The sequence below is a fragment of the Eptesicus fuscus genome, chromosome 12 (genome assembly GCF_027574615.1).
Source record: "Eptesicus fuscus isolate TK198812 chromosome 12, DD_ASM_mEF_20220401, whole genome shotgun sequence".
Lineage (NCBI taxonomy): Eukaryota > Metazoa > Chordata > Mammalia > Chiroptera > Vespertilionidae > Eptesicus > Eptesicus fuscus.
The window spans coordinates 1,072,170-1,094,727 of record NC_072484.1 but is presented as its reverse complement, the minus strand read 5'-3'; the positions used below and the strand labels follow the sequence as shown (position 1 = coordinate 1,094,727).

The following is a 22,558-nucleotide window of genomic DNA, read 5'->3' as shown; positions in this document are numbered from 1 at the left end:
GAAACAGTCAGCATCCCTACCGCCCACGCCGAATGCCCCTGGGAGCGTGTTAGGGACCCCAGCCCTTCACCCCCAGCGGGCGGGGTCAGCGGCTGGGGCCGCCTCCCCCTTCCTCGCCCCTCCCAACCCCCAGGCTGGGCGCGCCCCTGGGCCACCGCTCCTGGAGGCTCGGAGCCTGGCGGGCCGGGGCGGGGCGGGGCGGGGCGGAAAGAGTGCGGGGTGGGCGTGCCGAGCTCCAGCGAGGTGCTGAGGCCGCCTGAGTGAGCTCGCTCCCGCACAGGCTCGCCCGCAGCCCGAGCGGGAGGGAGGGGCGGAGCACGGAGGGAGCCAGCAGCCGGAGCTGGGAGTCTGAGCCGGAGCGGAACGCACATCCCCGGGTGAGCGGGTGAGCGCAAGCCGCTAGCGCTCCAGGGGGCGGGTCCGGGGCGGTCGCTCCCCCGCTGGACAGCGTCCCCTTGCTCTCTCGCGCCCTCCCCTCGGGCTTGGTCCACCCCACCACCTGAGACACGCCCACCCCCCTTGGACTTCAGCGGCGGGGCGCTGGCTGAGCCCCGGACCCTGACGAGCGGCACCCTGACGAGCGGCACCGGGCCCAGCACGCCCACCATGCGCCTCAATAGCTCAGCGACCGGCTCCGGCCCCCTGGGCGCCCGGCCCTTCCCGCTGCCGCCCTCGCCTGCGGGCCCCGGCTGGGACAACGCCTCAGAGCCGGAGCAGGCGCCACCCAGCAGCGACCTGGACGTGGACACGGACATCTACTCCAAGGTGCTGGTGACCGCCGTGTACCTGGCGCTCTTCGCCGTGGGCACGGTGGGCAACGCGGTGACGGTGTTCACGCTGGCGCGAAAGAAGTCGCTGCAGAGCCTGCAGAGCACCGTGCACTACCACCTGGGCAGCCTGGCGCTCTCCGACCTGCTCATCCTGCTGCTGGCCATGCCCGTGGAGCTGTACAACTTCATCTGGGTGCACCACCCCTGGGCCTTCGGGGATGCCGTCTGCAGGGGCTACTACTTCCTGCGAGACGCCTGCACCTACGCCACGGCCCTCAACGTGGCCAGCCTGAGCCTGGAGCGCTACCTGGCCATCTGCCACCCCTTCAAGGCCAAGACCCTCATGTCTCGGAGCCGCACCAAGAAGTTCATCAGCGCCATCTGGGTCGCCGCCGGCCTGCTGGCTGTGCCCATGCTCTTCACCATGGGCGAGCAGAGCCGCGGCGCCGACAGCCAGCACCCCGACAGCCTGGTGTGCACGCCCGTCGTCAGCGCCGCCACCATCAAAGTCGTCATCCAGGTGAGCGGCCTGTTCCCGGAGAGGATGGGGAAGCCCGCGGTCTCTTTCCTTCCCCCTAAAGGAGTGCCCTCTGGGCGCGGGGAGCTGAGAGACATCTCTGAGAAATGCTGCTCCCGGAAGCTGGGAGAGGTAGGGGGGCAGCCTGGCCCCTCCTTGTCACCTGGACTCCAGGGTGGCCAGGCCTCAGCCCTTCCTCTCATCCCCTCCTTCTGTCAAAGGGGCGGGGCCTCCGGTCCTGACCTCCCTGGGGGCCAAGGGTGGGCTTGGCAGCCTCCAGATTCCCTGTGCGCTGGGCCGGCTCCCGGGGCCCCCTGCACGGTGCTCTCAGGACCACTGGTCCCAGAAGGAGGCGGGTCTGTCTCCTCAGCAGCAGATGCCCAGGCTGCCCTGCCTCCTGGCGGGCGCCGGGCTGGCCCATGCTTGGGAGGCCAGCTGATTGGTCTAGCCTTAGTTTCCCCACCCGAGCGACAGGGCATCCAGAGCCCTGACCTCAGCAGGCAGAGGCTCGACAGGGCTGTGGGGTGCTGGGGGCTCTGCCACGGAAAGGCTCGGAGGCGCCGTCATGGGCGTGGTGGAGACCATGTTGTCTTTGCTGGGCAGACCCGGCGTCTGACGTGGTGGCAGGGGGGGGCTGTGTGAGGCAAGCGCCCTGCAGCGAGCAGCCCGCTGCTCTCCCCGGGCCTGAGCACAGCGCCATGGGAACCCAGCTGGGACCCCACCCAGGCAGTCGCTTGGAGGAGGGACCTGGCCGGGTGGGGGATCCAGCCCCCCCACAAAAGGCTTGTCAGGCAGGACTTCCAGGAGAAGGCATCCACGGAGGAGTCCGGGCAGAAGTGCCACTTTGAATGGCATCGTGGCTCTAGGCCATGGGTAGCCTTGGCGGTCAGGGTGAGACAGGGAGGCCAGGGACGGAGGGGCCGGGAGAGCAGCACTGTCCCTGTCGGGCATCACCTCACACACGAGCCATACCTGCCGACCAGATGGTGCTGATGCACCTGGAGTGGGACTCGGGCAGGGGGGCAGCAATGGGGCAGGTGCTGTCATCTTTCTACACCTCGATCCCTGGGCTGTGACCTCGTGGGTCCCCCTCACCTCTGCTGAGGACTTGTGGCTCCCGGTGCCGTGTGGAGAGGCCCCGTCCCCACGTAGCCACGCCTCGTGGGGAAGAGTCTCAGCAGGGCTGCGCTCCACGCCCTCCTCGTGCTAGCGGCAGCCGGTGCCGTGCGCACGGGTCACAGTGGGAATCACCATTTCCCTTCTTTGAGGTTCCATTTTCTTCCCGAGCTGTGCCCAGGGGCCCTCCCAGCCTGCCTTGGCATTGAGGGGGCAGCGGCCATGCCACCTGCCTTCAGAGGTGTGATGTGGCAGGCTGAGGTCAGCAACTCGCTGCCCCCCAGGAGATGCCTCCAAGCAGACCTGCAGGGCGCAGCCAGGAGCTGCCTGAGCTGATCGCCGTCAGAACAAGGGCAGGAGCACAGCCCCATAAAGCATCCTCCTCCGGCCTGGTGGCCGCTCGGCTGGCCCCACAGAACAGACACCGATGCGCATCGCCCCACCTCCCGAAGGGCCATTCTGCGTCCTTGTGCGGCGGCTGTGGCACGGGCCCGTGGGATGTCCTGGGCGATGGTCTGCCGGGTGTCCACGATGGCCTGGGCTTGCTTCTGCCCCCGAATTTGCCAAAGACTCGGGCGCTTCCCAGCGCCTCTCTTCAAAGGCCTCTGCTGCTGGACACTGAGCATGCTGAGACGCTCGTCCACCTGCGGCCGACAGCTCCCAGGGGCCTCTGCACCCCGCTTTCTGCTCCCTGTACTCGAACGCGCTTCCTTGCGGGGCATGGCCTTGGCCTGCCGCCTTCCTCTCTCCTGCGCGGCCATCGCCCTCCCAGGCGCTTTCCCGGGTGACAGTCCTGCTCGGGCTTCTGGCACTTGCCAGTCTGGGCAAACTTCTGCTGTTTTTAAAGTGACATCTGGCCAGAGAGCAGCTGGGTGCCTGCGTCGGCGTGTCTCCGCTCGTCCACCGTGTTCGGAGGTGCTGGCCAATCACGGGTCCCTTCCACACAGGCCCTCTCCCAGCACCGCCTCTGCGGGTCCCTTCTGGGCACTGCAAACAGGTCATGGTTAGGGATGGGTTGTGACAGATACCTGGGCAGCTTTGAAGTGGTGAGCAGAGGGGGCATTTCCCGAGTGTGGCCGGGCCGGGGTGGCAGCGGGCCGAGCAGAGCTGATGGGAGGACAGGGCGGCCCGGCCAGCACAGGCACAGCTCAGGGAGTGGAGGACCCTGTGTGAGTGAGCGGTCACATGCTCGTCCCGTGAGGAAGCCCCTTCCCGGAGCAGGGCGGCCCCTGCTGTCCACGCGGGCGTCTTGGAGGCGGCGGCCGTCCGCACGTGACCCTGCGCGTGGGTTGAGTCGGGCTGGTCCCCACCACCCCGGCCGACCCCGCTCTGACCTGGGCGTGTTTCAGGTCCTGCTGTCGCAGGTTCCGCGTCGCTGGCTTCCGGTGGCAAGGCCCACGTCAGGTGGCACAGTGAATGTCCACTGTGCAGGGGCGGCCAGGAGGGCCGTGAGCTGAGACTGGCAGAAGCCTGGGGGGTGAGCGTCCTGCTCAGATCCCACGTGGCCGGCGCTTCCAGTCCAGCACCGCCAGGCAGGAGCCCGGAGCCCTGCGTGAGCAGCGGCAGGGGGTGGTCCGGTCATGGCCTCATGGCTGCCGTTTTCCAGGACCGGGGCCGGCCTCCCCACTGCTGCTGCAGAAAATCTCTTTCAGGTTCAGTGCCAACAGAGGGGCCCTCGCTGGGTGGCCAGCCCTGGCGGGGTGGCCCCTCCCTGGGGGAGTGGAGTGTCCCGGGAGGAGATCAGGACCCCCTGCTCGGCTGCCCGAGCATCAGGCCATTCGCGTCCGACGTGGTTCCACGGAGGCAGAGGCAGCCGAGCAAGACCTGCCTCCACAAAGTGGAGGAAAACTGGTTGCAGTGAGGCCACCAACCACCTGTCAGTGTTTCTCGGCTGCGCTAGCGACCTCCTCCCTGGGCAGTGCTCCGAGGGCACCACCCATCCACCGGTTCACGCCCCTCATTCCCCGGTTGGAGGGCTGAGCTATAAACATGCGTGAGCCGGACCTCGTGTGGATCACGCTCTCGTTTACCCTGAGGAGACACTTGGGAGGCAGACTGGGGGGACGTGCCAAGGTCACAGAGACGTCCTCGGCTGTCTCCCAGAAGTCCTCACAGCTTTGTGTCACGTTTGCGTTTGTGCTCCAGCCTGAGCTGGTTTTCACCAGCGTGTGGGGCCGAGTCTTCTTTGCACACAGGCACCTGAGTGGCCAGGCCCCGTGAGGAGAGGCTTCTCTCCAGTGAAGTGTTTGGCACTTTAATCCAAGTCCCCGAGCCTGTTCCAGAGTCCCCTGCGCCTCCCACCTGTGCTCGGCACTGCCCCGCCGCGATGCCGCGGCTCTACAGTCTTCCCGGTGCCGGCACGTCAGACACGAGGCACGCTTGAGGTAGAGTGAGTCCTCCACGTCCTTCTTCTTCCCTAAAACCGTCTTTGCTACCCGAGGCCCCTTGCTTCCTACATACGCTTTAGAATCAGCTTCCCAGCCAACACGTATGGAGAGCCTGCGCGACTCCAACTGGGCGCATCTCTAGGCCGTCGTGCGGAGACGCGGCATCTGACGGGGGCTTGGAGTTCAGTACTCGCGCGGTTCATTGGGGCCCTTTCGTTTATTCCATCGGTAGTTCTCAGCCTGCAGATCCTACACGTTTATAAGCCCTTTCTCTGTGGTGGATCTTGCAGCAGCTGTTCTCAGCCATCCACACTCACCCTCGAGTCTCCCAGGTCAGTGCTCGGTTCACGCCTGACGCGCCCACGCCTCGCTCTGTTCAGGCAGCTCTCTAGACTGACTGCTTTTTCCCTGTGGGGCCCATTTCCTACTTCTTTGCACATCCAGGCATCTTATTCACACTGGACAGTGTGTGTGGCGCATGGCAGAGATGCTGGGCTCTGCTATCTTTCTCTGAGGAGTGCACATTCTTGCTTCAGCTGGCTGCTCAGTTGCTGGCCTCTCGAACTTGGGCAGACTCGCTTTTACGCCTCATTAGTCCAGACTCCGTCTCCCTGGGATTTGTCGGTTAGAACTGGCTGCTGAGAGCAGGTGTAGCCTGGACCCTCCCGAGGACGCGGTCCTCCCTCCTAAGGTGAGCTTTGCAGGCTTCCCAGGGCCAGAGCGGGATGGTAATGAGACCTCTCCCCCCAGCTCTGCCAGATGCCAGCTGCCCTCCCCTAGCCTGTCACAGGTTTGTCTGTGCACACAGCCCTGCCAGCCCACAGGCGGCTCCCCACCCCGTCCTGTAGGTCTCCCCTCCCGTGTCTCACTCTGCAGGTTCAAGCCACTTGGCCACCCCAATCTCACATCTCTGCCTCCTCAGCGGGAATAGCCAGGCTCTGCCAACGCCCCAGCTCCTCACGTCACGATCAGGGAAATGTCCCCAGGACAAGGAACAGGCGACGGGACCACAGCCTCGCACAGTAGCTTGCCCAGTGTCGACACAGTCGCCTGACACTCTGCACAACCGTAGAGCTGTTTGTGCAGGAGACACAGTCTCCCGTGGACTCTCAACACGACCCACTTTAAACACATCTGAGGTCGTTTATGATAACAGGCTGGTTCGGAGGAACTACTAAAACAATGTTGCGCCTGGCTGCCGTGGCTCAGTGGTTAGAGTATCGGCGCACACCCAAGGGTCTCGGGTTCAATTCCCGGTCAAGGGTTCGGGGCATGGCCCCAGGGGCCCGTGCAGAAGGCAGCCCATCGGTGTGTCTCTCACATGCGTCTCTCTCTCCCTTCCCTCACTCCCTTCCACTCTCTGAAAAAGCAATGTAAAAAAATCCTCGGGCTAGGATTAACAAAAAAAGAAAACCCCAACAATTTCGCCAAAGGATACATGACAAGGAACACAGTCATCGGAGAAACAAAGCCGAAGATAGACACTGTGTTTGGGTAAATCTTAGACTGAGGAAAAGAGCCACATTATTTATGCTGAAACATTTTTAGTTCAGTGTCTCTGTTGAAAGGTGAATGTGTTATAAATCCCACTCCCCCTTGACGTAGCCAATGACTACAGCATTCTTCAGAGAGTTCCGTGCCCTTGTAATCCAGAACGGTTCTTTCTTAAAAAAAAACACGCCACTTCTGCGCTGGCTGGTGTGCTCAGGGGTTAGAACGTTGGCCCATGCACCGAAGGGTCCCAGGTTTGATTCTGGTCAAGGCACATACCTGGGTTGCAGGTTTGATCCCCGGCCCTGGTCAGGGCTCCTGCAGGAAGCTACCAATGGATGTCTCTCTCATATCAATGTCTTTCTCTCTCTCTCTCCTCCACTCTCTCTAAAAAAATCAATGGAAAAATGTGCTCAGGGGAGGATTAACAACAACAACCAAAGACCCACACCACTTCCACCCTCCAGAGCGCTCCGAGAGCCCTGGGCAGTGTGGGAGTTACTGCGCTGAGCGGCCAGGCAGGAGTGCTGTGCCTGGGGGTAACTCCCCAGCTACGGGCAGGATGCAGCCGCTGGCTCCTGAGGGTCAGGGACAGTGGCAGTTCGTCAGGTTGTGCCACTTGGGAGACCCGTGCGTCGGGCTGATCGGGAACGAAAATCAAAGACTCCCTCGGTCGTAAGTCAGTCGGCCTGGGCTCAGCGCCCAACGGGATGTGCGCGGCGGGAAGCAGCTGTCGAGGGTCAGGATTTATCTCCTGGGATGAGGGAGAAGCAGTCGCCTCTGTACTGAGCCTCTCCCAGGACCCGGGTCGGGGCTCACCTGCCGTTCCCATCGCCATCGCCACCGGCTGCTCCGGGGACCTTCAATGGGAGGGGCACCAAGTGGGGGTGAGGGTCCGCCCGGGACCCTCTTGAACTCACAGCCTGGAGACCGCCCCTGGGCTGCCCTCCGCGTGGGGAGCCCTGTGATGTCGCCCATTTATTTCCCTCTGGCCGCGGGCCTGGAGGAGGCAGCGCCGGCCCACAGAGAAGCGCCCGGCCTTCCGGTGACCCTGCTCCGGTGGCCTCAGGCGGGCTGCCCACCTTCCCGGGACCGCAGGCCGGGAGCACAGGCCCCAGCGCCAAGGGGGGGCGGGGCAGTGGAACCCGTGAGCGCTGAGTCTTGGTGGTCCCATGCCCACGTGGCTTTGCAGGAAGCAGGAGGAAGGCCACCCAAAGGCCCCGTCCCCACAGGCTGGCACAATGCCCGGGTCCCAGATCCCGCCACCCTGAGACCCATTTTGGGGAGGTGGACGGTTCTCTGGGGACTTGAGCCGCCCTGGTGGACATCTGCTCCACCTCCAGGCTGACCGGACTTGGAGGACGAGGGCCAGAGGAGGGCACAGGGGCCTGGAGGGTGCAGGTCTCCCGGACCCTTTGCTCTCTCAGAGGCCCAGAAGGTTGGGGATAACACGGCCGCCGAAGTGAGCCACAAACGGGCGCTGGAGTGGGATGTGGGGCTGGGATGGTGCCCCAGCCAAAAGGGCTTTTCTGGACCAGGAGGTGCCTCTGAGGTCCTGGCCCGTCCAACTGGCCTGAGACTAGATGCAGATGTTTGCCGGGCACCGAGACAAGGCTCCACTTCCTGCAATTCCTCTTCCCGACAGCTTGTTTAAAGGCCGCGTCTAATAAAGGAAACACGGGAGCTTCCATTTAACCCAGGGCAGGTCCTCGTGTCTCTGACCCCAAACACCTTCTGTCCTGAAGGCCCCATGGGTCGCTTGGGCAGATGTGCTAGTGGCCTGGGAACCTGCCATGTTCCACGGGTCAGCGGTCAGCAGCACAGGGACTCGAGCCCGGCCCCCTGCCGAGGGGGCGCCTCTATGGGTGACATTTAAAGTGTTTAGAGCCGATTTCAGCACTTTCTGGGTGCCCCTTGCTGAGCTTGAATGGAATCCTTCCCTGACCTTTTAAACGAATTCAAAAAGTGGAAGGGGCACCCCTGGTCGACTCTCCCCAAAATTGAGAGCTGGGATCACCCTGGGGAGCCACAATTAAAACCCAAGCACTGACATGCCAGGGGTCAGCGATCCGGGAAGCTCGGCTTCCGGGAGCCGGCCACGCTGTCAGGCAACTTCCACGCTCATGGCCAATGACTTAGACTCACTGCCATTCCTCCTGCCCTGGGGAGATTGAAGAGCGAAGCCCAGGAGGGTGGCTCTTTATGACAAAAACCGGGGGGTTGCCTGGGCCTAGGGGCAGAAGACAGGCCCCGTGGACCCCTCACTCTGCATCTGTGTCCTGCCTGTAAGATGAGGCCAGTGTCCCCTCCGCCTACACTCAGTCCCAGGAGACCCAACACTCCCTTGCAGAGCATGTCTTTCTTCCTTCCTTCCTTCCTTCCTTCCTTCCTTCCCTCCTTCCTTTCTTTCTTAATCCTCATCTGAGGACATTTTTCTGTTGCTTTTAGAGAGAGTGGAAGGGAGAGAGGGAGGGTGAGGGAAGGAGAGAGAGAAACATGGATGTGAGAGAGACGCATCGATTGACTGCCTCCTGCGCACACCCTGACTGGGCTCAGGAATAAACCTATAACCCAGGTATGCGCTTTGACCAGGAATCAAACCCAAGCCCCTTTGGTTTGCAGGCCGACACTCTAACCCCTGAGCAGCACGGCCAGGGCGCAGGGCAGAGCTTCACAAGCATGGAGGTTTTCTCCATCCTGGCGCTGATTCGGGCCAAGCAGTGCGGTTGTCCACACACAGCGGGGACCTGAAGCACCAGCCACGCTTTACTGCCTGGGGCTGTGGGGCTGCAGGCTGCCCGCGACCGTGCGTCTCCGCCAGCGACAAATTTCCTCCTTCACGTCGCGTCGTGTTGCTGGGGAGCCGTTCCCTCTGCATCCGCCCCTCTGCGTCCCGAGGAGGCCGCTGCACCGAGGCTGCAGGGTGCTGGGTGCTGGCCAGAGCACGGAGGGAGTGGACTCAGCCTCACCTGTGCTCCTGGGTCCCAAAGGCCCCAGGTGCTCCAGGACCGAAGGTTCTCTGTGAGACCAGCTCGCCGGGCCAGGCAGGGCCGCACCTGCGCCCACAGCCCACACTTGTCACTACATGTGGTGGACTCTGCCGCGGCCTCGGTTCCTCCCCAGCCACATGGCACAACCCGAATCTCTGTGCAAGGGCGGCCGCAAGGGCTGGGGCCAGGCCTGGGCCGGGCGGATTGCAGGGAGGCCCAGCAGGAGTTTCCCGGGAACAGGTGGGCCCCAGTGCCGAGCGCAAACAGCTTGCAAAAACAAACAGGCCGCCGCTGCCTGGGCTGCGCTCCCTTCCCTGGGACGGGCCCTTCCAGCAGGTGGGTCTGCAGCCAACTCCTGCGCGCGGACCAGGCTGCTGGCTCCGCAGGGGCGGTCTGAGGGGTCCCTGGGACAGCTGTGGGCAATGGCTCTGGCCCGGCTGGTGGTGGAGCAGCTGTATCGGCAGCACAGATGGAGCAGCGGGACGTGGATTCCGCAAGAACGTGTGTGTGTCCGAGGTGGTGGAGGGAGAGCCGTGGCCGGGAGTCCTGGGCTCTGGGTCGTTGGCTCTGGCCGGAAAACTTTTACAGCAAATGGCCCTGCATCCTGGGAATCCATGCAAACAGCCATGGCGAGCCCGAGCCCGTGCCCTCGACCCAGGCCAGACTGTCTGCAGGAGCCCTGAGGCCAGCATGGGCTGAGGGCCCGGCCGAGCCCACACAGCCACTCTGAGGGGCTTAAGACAAGTCTCCTCCCACTTCCACTCTTGTTCCGGATTCAGCTTCTCTCCTGCCCTCCCAGCTTTCTCTCCTCCTGTTGGGGTCACGGCGGGTGGCCCAGGCCCGAGTACATTGCTGACATCTGGGTGAAAGGGGCCTCTAGCAGCTGGCAGCTTTGAAGTTCCAGAACGTTCTCCAGTGAGATCCCCCCACCCCATGGCATTGTCACACCACGGCAGAGAGGCATGGCCAGGCGGACTGTTCTGGGAGCACAGAACGAGCCTGCACGGTCTCGAGGCCATGAATGTTCATGGCAGCACGGGACCTGCAGGTCCCAACGCTGTAAAGTCACGAACAGTGTGAGGCCGTGTTCATGGCAGCACGGGACCTGCAGATCCCAACGCTGTAATGTCACTAACAGTGTGAGGCCGTGTTTTGGGAGAAGATCCGTCAGAGGAAGTGAGTCTCGGTCACCAGTCGCAGCAGGCAACGCCTCCATGGCCCTGGCGCGGCCGCGGCTCCCCGCACGGTCATCCTCCAGCGTCGCAGCTCTGGGGGCTCAAACACTAACCCCCTCGGGGCAGGAGATGTCTGGTTCTCCTGAAACAGTGGGCTGAGAGCGCGGGCAACGCCCAGGGAGTCAGTCCAGGATCCATTCCGGAAGAGAGTTCTAGAAAGCTCCGCTGCTATAGACAAGCTCCGGGCCGTCCTACCCGAGGATGCGGTGGGCAGCTGGGAGGGCATGGCCTGGTGGTCTCGCCTCGGGATGGGGAGGGAGGGGACACCACCCTCTGAGGGCCACTCATGACTTGGGTCTCAGCTGATGAGGAAGAAGGTTCTGGGCTGGGAGCAGCGTGGGGCGGGCAGGTCACCCTGTGGGGAGAGTGATGGCGGCGCCATCGCAGGGCCCTTGGCCGTGGTCTGAGGTTGCTCCGCCCGCTCTGACTCGCACGGCCCGGCCCGGTGCTCTGCTTCTGCTTTTGCGATGGAGCTCCCAGAGGCATCGTGGCATCTGTGCCGGGCGCTGTGTGCGTGGGCGGCCGCCGTGGACGCACCGGGTCTGTGTGCGTGGGCGCTGTCCCAGAGCCTGCCCAGGCTCCCCGGGTTAGGGTGCCTGTGCTGGGGCGGCACCGCTCCCTTTGCCAGCTGCCGTGGACTGAATGTTTGTGTCCCCCAGGGCATGTGCTGAAATCCATCCCCATGTGGTGGCAGGAGGAGGTGCTGAGGTCATGGGGGTGGAGTCCCCATGAAAAGGCCAGAGAGCCCCGAGGACACGGGGAGGCGGCCTCACCAGAACCTGCCCCGCCAGAGCTGTGGGAAGAGAGTTCTGCTGTGGTGCTTTGCTAGAGCAGCCGCGCACTCATTTGTTCATTCACACAGCATTTGAGTGACAGTGGGTGCCAGGCTCTGCAGCCAACTCGGGTGGAGTTGGGAGAACAAACATGGACTGTCCAAGCTAACGGAAAAAGTGGACCCGCACCACCCTCTCCTGGCTGCTCAGGTGACAGACGGCCCGCCGGGCCCAGGCAGAGGGGCAGCGCCAGGCGCTCAGGGGAGCCTGCCTATCTGTGCCAGAGCGGTCAGCCTGACCCCACAGGGTCCGGCTCCCCGGCCGGCCCCATTCACAGTTCTGCAAATTGCCATGATTTGCTCAGCGGAAGGGGAGGGCCGCGGGCAGGGAGGGAATGAATGCCACATTTGCTTTCCTCAAAGGCTGCGGCTGCTTCAGCCAGATTGCACTCCCGCCAACAAAAACCCCAGCGTACAGGCTTGCAGCTCTGCGAGTCCAACAAATGAACCAATTATGTCTTTGTGACGAACCATTATTAGGAGAGAGATTAAATTCCTTCCGTGGGTGGAGGAATGGTGCAGACGGAGTGGCCTGTGACAGGCCGAGGCCTGCCTCCGGGACAGCCCCCCACCCACCCACCCACCCTCCCTCCGAGCCCGGGCTGGCCGCCCGAGGCCTGTGGCAGGGGCTCCAGGTGGACCGGCAGGAAACAGCCCTGCCTAAGAAGAGGCCCAAACCCTGGCCGCCTTGCTCCTCGCTCCAAGTCTGGACACACAGCAATCTAGGCCCTTCCCGCGCCGCGATTGATGTGTCTCTCTCACATCAATGTTTCTCTCTCTCTCTTCCCGTACACACGAGCCTGGGAGCAGCAGTCTCATGTCCACTGGGCCCATGTCTCGGGAAGCCCATCGCAAGAGACACCGGGACGGAGGAAGGACAGCCTGTGATCGACATGGCTGCCATGCTCTGGACACGCTGTGGCCACCGCTGGCGCCGCCCGGCCTCTGGCCACACCTGCCTGTCCCTCTTACCTAACCCACTGATTTTGTCCGGGACAGAACCACAGCCAGGCTGGTGGCGCAGTGGGCTGAGTGGGGATGGTGGCACAGGATCCTGACATCATTTCTGAGGCCGACCTGCTCCTAATCACAGCCATTCCTGGTGGAAGCCCCAGGAGGGCCCTGGCTGAAGGAGCACAGGGTCACGTGCAGCCCTGATCAGTTTGGCTCAATGGTAAGAGCATTGGCCCTTGAACTGAAGGGTTGTGGGTTAATTCCCGGCCAAGAGCATGTACCTGGGTTGCAGGTTCGATCCCCAGCCCCGGTCAGGGCAGGTGCAGAAGGCAATCGATTGATGTGTCTCTCTCACATCAATGTTTCTCTCTCTCTCTTTTCCTTCTACTCTCTCTTAAAAAAAAATCAATGGAAAAATACCCTCAGGTGAGGATTAGCAACAACAGCACAAAAAGTGTCACATCCTGGGGGTTAAGCCCAGAGCACAAGGTCCCGCCAAGCCCCGAAGCTGGTCAATTTGGGAAGAAACAGCCAAATGCTGGCTGAGTTGGGATGAGTCCCTTTCCCTTAGGGGCCTCAGAGGATACCAGTGGCCCTGCTCCTAGCCCTCCTCCATCGGCCGGTTCTGGGTCCACCATAATGAGATTCACCTAGAGCGGGGAGGGGCTAATTCTACCGAAAAGAGCCGGAAGCTGGCACAGAGCCAGGCGCCCACAGAGCCAGGTGCCCACAGAGCCAGGCGCCCACAGAGCTCAGGGCCCGATGCTGCCAGTGGCCGGCAATTCAAAATCGGGAGGGAACAGCCCACACAATTACATGGCAGGAAAACACCAAAATTGTGGGGCTGGAGACTCAGCCGTGGCCATGACGGGCACACAGCAGACAGGCGGCGGGCCAGCTGCACAGAGGGGGCAGGTCCCCAGGCCCAGCCAGGACCCGGCTGCAGGTGGGACCTTTCTGTGCGCAGTCAGCGCTGCGGGCTCTGGCCTGTGGCAAAGCGTGTCCCGGACTCACGGGACCTCCCTGAGCTGCGGCCGAGGGGTTTTGAACACCTGCCAGGAAAGCCACTCCCAGCGCGGCTCGGTCAGGGCCAGGCCCCACCCTCCCGGCTGGCGCGGAGCACGGTCTCTGGGGCGCGGCTGCTGCCAGGGCACACGTGAAGCCCCCAGAACGCACCGCACGTGGGAGCTGGCACCGTGATCCCTCAGACTCGATCAGTGCCCAACACCTGAGCAAAGTGCAAACAGGAGGCTTAGCAGGCCCGGCCGCGTCGGCTCATGCTCGCTCGCGGGGTGAGCAGCAGCCAGTGCTGACAAAGGGTCGCTGCCACAGTGTGCGGTGCAGTGGGGACAGGGCTGGGACCCGCGGGGTCAGGTGACCACTAAGGCTCCTTCTTGCCCCAAGGCTGTCCACCGGCCTGCTCACGCTCTGACACTGTCCCTCCAAGGATTGGTAAAGCCCGCTCTGCTGCTGCTGGCAGACATCCCACTGTCTGAGCATCCTCGTGGCTTTTCGGCAGCAGACATTCGAAAACGCGGCGGACAGGCCCTCAGCCTCCGTGGTTGGCACTCTGCAGAGGGCTTCCATGCCGTCTGAGAGGTGCTGGCATGGCCGAAAAGCCAGCCCGCCCCAGCTGCTGCCTCCGAGCGGACATAGGCCAGGCCAAGGGGAGGGCCCTGTCCTACCCTCCGGAAGGACACCTCCCTGGCACAGGTGGAGGACAGGCATGCTGGGAGACCAGCTGCCGGGCTGGTGCCAGGGCCCAGCCCACCCAGGAGCAGGCAGGATGCGGCTCCAAAGCGGCTTCTGTCCACTGCGTTTGCTCTCAGACTGTGTGCTGCCTCTGTGGCTCTGGCCCTGAGGGGTCGGGGAGACTCCCTTGTATAGGGCCTGGAGACGGGGTTCCTGCAGAGTTTGGGGCTGCCCCCTGCCCCCCATGAGAGGACAGGAAGGGTCTGAGGACAAGGTGGGGGGTCCTTGGTGGCCTCTGCCCCTGGCTGGCTTGGTCCCTGCCCATCCCCGTCCCCGCTCCCTGGAACCCTGGGCAGCCCCATCAGGCTTATGGGTTACTGTCCATGGTGCTGACCAGGGCTCCTGGGACTCCAGCATTCTCTCCTCTCTGAGTCACCAGTGGCTCTGGTCCAGCCTCTCCCAGAAATTCCAAACCAGAGAGGAGCCGGGACCTGGGCAGAGCAGAGCGTGGCCAAGGGAGAGGAGAGAGAAAGACCGAGGCTCAGCCCTGAGAGATCACCAAGAACTAGAAGTGACTCTCAAAAGTTTGCAGTGGCCCCCCAAAATGTGTCCTCTCTGGGAAGCTGGGAAGCACGCATCCAGCGAAGCTTCCCCATTGAGGACGGCCCTCACTCTCCTCTGGCTGGCGCCCTTGCTCTCACGCTCCGCTCCTCCGCGCTGCGGCGAGGTCTGCCTAGACCGCGCATGAGCGCTCCCCGCGGTCAGCCAGCCAGCTCAGAACTCTGCTGCATTTTTCCTTCTATAAAGTGAGGGTGCCAGGATTGGACATGTGTGTTCAATGGGGGGACATACCGAGTTCTGAGCATGGTGTCCGGCCTTGTTAACAGCTAAAGGCTGTGTACCAACTGGGAAGTGGGGATTAGAGGCACTAAATGTCCTTTATTATATTGAGCCAAAATCTGTGTATTCACGCTACCTAATGGTGGGCCATCTGAGCTGTGCACGGCTGAGACTTGTGGCCGGAAGCAGCTAAGCCCTAAGCTGCACCTAATCCACGGTCCCCTCCCGTGGTGGCTTCTCAGGCAGTAAGATGACTCAGTGCCTCCTGGTCCCATCCCCCTCCTGTCCCCTGGTCCTCCCCCTTCGGCTCAGAAATGCTAGCAGTTTCGGGGAAGTGCGAGGGCCCCCGCCCCAGCCACACGCTGGACTCCTCAGGGTGTGCCACTCAGCCTCGCTGTCTTCTTTTCCGGATGCTTGTGCTGCGGGCCATGTGTGTGCTACTGGGCAGCAGGCCTTTCAGTTTGGGGTCCCGGCAGCATCTAAGCATCGAGGTGCTCATTGGATGAGGAACGCCAAGGGCATAGTCGCCCTGGACGGTGCTGGCCCTGGGACACTCTGCCCGTCACCTGGAGAGACCCTCCCTGCTCTCCTGGCTCCCGGTCCTTCTGAAATGAAGTCAGGCCCCCGAGCCCAGTCCCTTCCCCCTTCGGCACTCCCCGTCCCAGGGCGGCCGGGTGACGAGTGTGGCAGTCACGTACCGAGGGGCAAGGACCCAGGCCCGTCCCAGGGCGCCTCCCCAGCAGAGGCATTCCCCTCGCTCCATGGGGTGCTCTGAATTCAAGACGACTGCGGAGCCGCCCGCCCCTCCGGGGCCAGCCTGCGTGTGCCCACACCGGTGGTTTCTCTCGGAAGCCGGCCTGGGCGTAGGGCTGTCCCCTCACGTTAGGACACGCTAGCTGCTCTGTCCCAGCTCTTTTCCCTGAACTGGGCCTCAGCCCACCCTGGCGGGCTCCCTCTCGGCGTCGACGGAGCACCCCTGGTGTGGGTGCATCGGAACGTACCCGCCAGCTCAAGTAGTGAGCACCGAAGTCGCCTTTCAAGCAAGACTGCGTGGCGTGGCCCTGACACAGCGGCTGTGGGGGACTCGCCTCATTGTTCCCGCCCTGGAAACCCGGGCGCTCGCTTTGCTTCAGGACTCGGGGTCTGAGGCGCATTCTGTCCGTCTGGAGTCCGCCCCGGGGTGAGAAGGCCGCCCCTGTGAGCGGGCCTGCTGGGCTGGGCGCCTGCTGGGGCCCCTGCCGCCGCCCAGGGAGCCATTTCAGACACAGTGTCACTGAGCCGCCGGGGTTTGCAAAATCGTAAGCGGCACTTAGCACCTTCCCACGCACCGCCCGCGGGCTGCTGCTGGAGCGCAAAGTGGCTGCGTCCGGGCTGCCCCTTTACCTGAACACACGGGGACTAATGAGAGAGGGATGGCCGGACAGCCCAGCAGGGTCTTCCGGAGGGCGGGCCGGGCGGTGACCACCTCAGCGAGCCCCCCTCGGACCCTCTGCACCTGAGGCGGCCTCACCCGCCTGGCCTGCCGCTCCTGGGCCAGCCCCCGCCCAAGCACACCGGCTGCCCATCCAGCTGCCCCGGACACACACCCTCTTCTGACGGTTTGGCCATTTATTTCCCTCTGTCTCCCTCGCAAACTACCAATGCCGGAGGCAGAGGAGGGCGGGAAGGTGGTCATAGAAACATTTGGAGAGCAAGACAGGAATCTCTCCCTAGGCTGAAACCACTTATGTCCCATCACGAATTTTACAGCAGAATTTCCCAGCAGTACCTGAGGCGCTGTTTTTGAAATTCCAGCAGGCAGCAGATGCGTGAGAAGCCAAGCGCCATGATCTCCTCAGGCAGTCTTGTGGCTTTTATTTCCGTTTGTTAACCTTTGCTCCACCCGAGTTTTGTTGGTTGTTTGTTGTTTGGTGTGAGGTAGGGTGCACGTTTCAGGAACTAATTTGGGTTGTCTTAAACGGGGGGGTGGGGTGGGGGGGAATGTTTATTTTACTCAGGAGTGAGGGCTGCAGGCACCGCTGAGTCAAAGTGCGGAAACCACACCATGGCGCTCTCCGTCTCCTGTGCGGGCATCACTCAGGCGGGTCCCGCCCACAAGGTGGGAAGCCGGTGCCAACAGCCACAAAAGCACATTCTCACCGGCAAGCCCTGCGCACAAGGCATGTGGCGGCCCGCACTGGGTGAGCGTGGTGTGGGATGGCAGGTGGCCTCCTTTCTCCAATGAGGGCCTGCCCAGGGCTGTCTGATGTGCTGATGGGCCAGGTCTGGAGAGGGGGTGGGCAGTTCCCAGGAAGCACGGGGAGTCCTGGGAAGGGGCAGAGGGTGCAGCCTCCTGGCTTTGCAGACGGACACCCCTTCTCCGCCTGCTCAGGTGCCATCTCTATCCCACGCGGCAAGCGTTCTGGCCTCTCTCCGGTCTGCCCACCCCCGAGCCGCACTGTCCTCAGGGAAGTCTCCTTTCGGCGTGCTCCCATCGCAGTACCGCTGGGGCCTCCCTGTCTCGCGCTGACCCACCACTCTACCTTTCCGGAACTTTCCTGGCTATCCTGAGATGATGTTATTTTCCATTTGAATTTTAGGATTAGCCTGTCTATCCCCAAGGCACTCTCGTGTCTTATTTGGACAAATGCATAGACCGAGCGCAGCCTGTCCATGTCCCCGTCTCTGCCCAGGGCCCTCGGCTGCCTCTCCCCGCCTACAGTCACATTGCACTGGGCTGTCAGATGCCTTCCTCTTTGCTTGTTGCAGTGGTGGGGGCTGGGCTGTTGCCCTGTTCCCAGAAGTGGGGGGTAGAGTGCAGAAAAGGGGCACAGCCTGAGCCCTCATTCGTGCTGTGAGCCTTGGCAAGAGAAGGCACCTCCCCGATGCAGCTGTCTGGTTTCCAGGCTGGAGGCTGGGGAAGCCAGGACAGGCATCGCGCGCCCCCCACCCGCAACCCCCCCCACCCCCACCCCCACCCCAGAAGCCAGCATTGGCCTGAGTTTCATCTCCAATCGGGAACCCAGTCTGGTCAGGTGGGGCTGCAGGGCCATGGCCTCCTCCCCCAGGCCAGACCCCACAGCCCATGAGGCCCCGCCCAGCCCACAGAAGTAGCTATTTATGCTGCCTGCACTCAGCGAGGTGCCGTATTTTAAATGTTTTGACGTTTAAAATCTGTGTTGGATACATTCTCTCTGTTTAAATTATACCCGGCTGTGGTGACTCAGAGAGAATCAGTTTGTCTTCTGGGCCCAGGCCCAGCCCCCTGAGAAGAGGGCCGACGGCTGTCTGCTTTCTCCACAGATCAATACCTTCATGTCTTTCGTGTTCCCCATGGTGGCCATCTCCATCCTCAACACCATCATCGCCAACAAACTGACAGTCATGGTCCGCCAGGCGGCAGAGCAGGGCCACGTGTGCGCGGCTGGGGGCAAGCACAGCGCGTTTAGCATGTCCGTCGAGCCCGGCCGGGTCCAGGCTCTGCGCCACGGAGTCCGGGTTTTACGTACGTAACCACTGGGCCCTCTGTGGGGGGGGGGGGGATGGCCAGGGACCAGCAAAGCAGTGGGTGCTACACCCCCAAATAAGGCAATGTTTAAAGACCTGTGGGGTGGAGCCAAGGCTGAGAGTGCTGCTCTTCACTGCACTCACTCATTCATCCCCCATCTGCCACGCACGCACCCATTCACGCATCAGCCACTCACGCACTCGCCCATTCACTCGCTCTCCCGTTTGTTCATGCACCACCAAGTCTCAGACCGCTCGCCCCAGAGCCAAGGCAGCAGTGGCAGGGTCACCCCTACATTCCAGGGGGAGCACAGGCTGCTCCAGAGGAAGCAAACACACACATCACACATGTTCAGACAGGGATGAGCATGAAGAAGAAAAACCATGACCTGGCCGCCAGGAGGGGCTGAGAAGAGACCCCCAGCTGAGATCAGCAGGACCAGGAGCTGGTCTTTTTTTTTTCATTGGTGTCAGAGGAAGGGAGAGGGGGAGAGAGAGAAACATCAATGAGGAGAGAGACTCATTGATCGGCTGCCCAGAAACTGATCTTGGCAACAGAGCTGCAGACTGAGACAGAGCTGCAGACAGCTGTGCTAAGGCCCTGAGGCGGCGGGGCCCGGCGAGAAAGCTGGCTGGTGCTGAGAGTGGAATCATAGAGGTGTCCTTTGTGACTGGCTTCTGTCCCTGCATGAGGCCCTCAAGGTCCACCTAGGGAGCATGTGTCGGCGGTGGAATTGCTGGAGGTCGTTGTGTTTTTAATGTCTGTACGAACAGCCACGCCGTTCCCCCGCGGCTGCGCCACCGTGCGTCCTCACCAGCCGTGGACAGGTTCTCCATTTCTCCGCAGACGGCCAGGAGTTGTGATGTTTCCGGCTCGTTGGTTTCTGTGGGTTTTGGCACGAGGCGTCCCCTCACTGTAGTTTTGGTTCTCGTTTCCCTGAGGAGAGCGATGTTGAGCATGTTTCCTGTGCGTATTGGTCATGGGTTTAGCCTCTTTGGTGAAATGTCCATGCCAGTCCTTGGTTGCCCACTCATATATACACAGGGGGCCCCAAAAATGTGTGTGCACTTTAAAAAAAAAACATATTTTATTGATCTTTTACAGAGAGGAAGGGAGAGGGATAGAGAGTCAGAACATCGATGAGAGAGAACATCGATGGATCAGCTGCCTCCTGCACACCCCCTACCGGGGATGTGCCCCTGACCGGAATCGAACCCGGGACCCTTCGGTCCGCAGGCCGACGCTCTACCCACTGAGCCACACCGGCTTCGGCTGTGTGTGCACTTTAACAGCTGGTGCCTCAGTTTTGAAAATGAAATGTATTTTATTTTATTATTTGACTTTTTAAGATACTAATATTTTATTTTGATCTCCTAATAACATATTTTTATCTGTTTGCATCTTTTTTCAATTACAGTTTACATTTATTACTATTTTGTATTAGTTTCAGGTGTACAGCATAGTAGTTAGACACGCATATACTTTACAAGGGATCCTCCCATTACTAATCAACATTTGATCTATGGAATTTCTTTTGTTATTAAAGTAATGTGTATTTATTATTATGCCCTTTACTTTGCTTGCTAAGATGCCAAGTAAAGAGTAAGAGCAGAATAAGCATATTATTAAATTCTGTTTGAAATACATGACAGTAAATATCCTATATAATAAAAGGGTAATATGCAAATCAACCAAACGGTGGAACAACTGGTCACTATGATGCACGCTGACCACCAGGGGGCAGATACTCAATGCAGGAGCTGCCCCCCCTCCCCCGTGGTCAGTGCACTCCCACAGGGGGAGCGCCACTCCAGCCAGAAGCTCGGTTGACGGCTGGTGAGCACAGCGGCCCACCTCCGCAGCAGCGCTAAGGATGTCCCCGAGGGCTCCCAGATTGCAAAAGGGCGCAGGCCGGGCTGAGGGACTCCCCCCACCCCCCAGTGCACGAATGTCATGCACTGAGCCTCTAGTATTTTAATAAACACTGCCTTCTAATTATTCAAAGTATACGTATACTTTTTTGGGGACACCCTATATATTTTAATTCCTCACCCGATGATATGTTTTTTATTGATTTTAGAAAGAGAGGGAGGGAGGGAGGGAAGGGAGAGAGAGAGAGAGAGAGAGAGAGAGAGAGAGAGAGAGAGAGACATGGGCTGGTTGCCTCCCACATGCTGACCGAGGATAAAGCGTACACCCTGGGTAAGAGCCCTGACCGGGAATTGCACCCTCCAGTGCATGGGACCCACTCCACCAGCCAGGGCTGTCTCTTAGGTGGGCTTTGCTGTGTTGCTGTTGAGATGTGGAAGTTCTCCATATGGACCCTCATCAGAGAGGCATGATTTGCGAACATGCTCTTCCATTCTGTGCCTTTGCCTGGGCTGTGTCCTGGATACAGTGTTTACTTTGACGTATAAATTATGTTTTTCCTTTCTTGCCTGTGTCTTTCCTGGCACATCCAAGAAGTCACGCTGTGGCACAGCTTTTGTCTGTGTTTTCTTCTGAGCTTTACACTCTCAGCCCTCACATTTAGGTCCTTGGCCCGTTTGGAGTTCGTGTTTGTGTCTTTTGTATATTCTGTGTGGTTTTGTGTGAGGGAAGGTCTAACTCCATCCTTTTGCGTGTGGATTCCTCTTTTCCCGCAAAGACTGCCCTCTGCCCTTGGAGGCCTCGACACCTGCTCACAGTCACGTGGGCATGAGCGTGAGCCTTGGCTTCCGGGCCCTGTTCTCTCCCTTCGCTCTGTCTCTGCCAGGACCACTTGGTTTCTTCCTGTAGCTTTTCGGTGAGTTTTGAAACCAGGAAGTTGAGTCCAGCTTTGTTCTCTCTTAGGTTGTTTTGGCTACTTTGAGATTCTTTGAGATTCCATAGCAATTTTAGGATGACTTTTTCTATTTCTGTGAGAAGTGCTGCTGGATTTTGAGGGATAACATGGAACCTGTGCGTCACCTTGGTGTGTGGAGGTCTCCACGGCGCCAAGCCTCTGGTCCACAGACCACGTTCTTCTGGTCCCCCTCCCGCCCTGAGGCCGGTGTCTCTGTCGCAGGCGCCGTGGTCATCGCCTTCGTGGTCTGCTGGCTGCCCTACCACGTGCGGCGCCTCATGTTCTGCTACATTTCCGACGAGCAGTGGACCCCGTGAGTACCAGAGGCTGGGGCGGGGTGTGTGCTCCCCAAACAGGAGGGCATGGGGCGCTGAGGGGAGCAGCTCAGGGCGGGGTATGGTCAGGGCCCTCAGAGGGACAGATGCTGGCAGCGGACTTGGCGAGGGAAAGGGCCGCAGGAAAGGAGAGCAGGTCTTGGGAGAGTGCGAGCTGAGACGGGTTAGAGGGTCTGCAGAGCTCGGGGAGGGCTGGCTCCCAGGTGTGGGGGAGGAAGGCAGCTGGGGGATGGAAGAGGGCGCCAGGGGCTGAGCGCGGCCACCCCCCGCGGTGACACTTCGGCGGGCCTCTCTGGGACGCAGCCCAGGCCCGGAGCTCCTCCCTGCACAGCAGTGCTTCCGAGTGAAGGGACCCCAGTAAAGGGTTCCTGGGACTCAGGGGTGCCTGGTGGTGAAGTGAGCGGCTGTGAGGGGGTGAGGTCCCGGTGAGTGGAGGCAAACAAGTCAAGGGTGAGGGCACAGCTACCCAGAAGACCTGAGGGGCCCCTGCCCAGCTGCTGGGCTGAAGTCAGCACCTGAGCCCCGCAGCCCAGACCGGGGCTGCCCAGGGCGGGCGGGCCACTGCCGGGGAGGTGGGGCGGGCGAGCGAGCAGCCACACCCTGCGGCTGACACGAGCCGGCGGGAGAAGCAAGAACCTGGAATTTATTATGAAATGTCCTCACATCAAAAAATTATAAGTCGTTTTTATATTATTGTCCCAAGCCACCATGTCTGCTGGCGGCTGTGGGTCATGCACGCAGTCTGAGCGGCCCTCCCACCCCAGGTTCCTCTACGACTTCTACCACTACTTCTACATGCTGACCAACGCCCTCTTCTACGTCAGCTCTGCCGCCAACCCCGTGCTGTACAACCTCGTCTCCGCCAACTTCCGCCAGACCTTCCTGGCCACCCTGGCCTGCCTCTGTCCCCTGTGGGGGCGCAGGAGCAAGAGGCCCACCTTCTCCAGGAAGACCAACAGTGTGTCCAGCAACCACACCTTCTCCAGCAACGTCACCAGAGAGACACTCTACTAGGGCTGGGAGGGCAGGTGACAGGTGACCGGTGACGGCAATGCCAGGGAGAGGCAGAGAGGGGGCTGCAAGGAGGC

The 22,558-nt window shown here is 61.3% G+C and overlaps 1 protein-coding gene across 1 annotated transcript; it reads left to right on the top strand.

Moving 5' to 3' along the window:
* Positions 1 to 606: 606 nt before the first annotated feature.
* Positions 607 to 22,484, top strand: NTSR1 (neurotensin receptor 1). Its single transcript, XM_008157109.3, has 4 exons — positions 607 to 1,290; positions 18,107 to 18,308; positions 21,358 to 21,448; positions 22,235 to 22,484. Exons 1-4 carry the CDS (start codon positions 607 to 609, stop codon positions 22,482 to 22,484), a joined length of 1,227 nt encoding a protein of 408 aa, XP_008155331.1.
* The last annotated feature ends 74 nt before the right edge of the window (positions 22,485 to 22,558 follow it).

Excerpts from the sequence above, each read along its gene's own strand:
- NTSR1 (XM_008157109.3), top strand. The coding sequence starts at position 607 with ATGCGCCTCAATAGCTCAGCGACCGGCTCCGGCCCCCTGGGCGCCCGG. Across the intron at positions 1,291-18,106 it reads CCATCAAAGTCGTCATCCAG|ATCAATACCTTCATGTCTTT; the intron begins GTGAGCGGCCTG and ends CTTTCTCCACAG. Across the intron at positions 21,449-22,234 it reads TCCGACGAGCAGTGGACCCC|GTTCCTCTACGACTTCTACC; the intron begins GTGAGTACCAGA and ends CTCCCACCCCAG.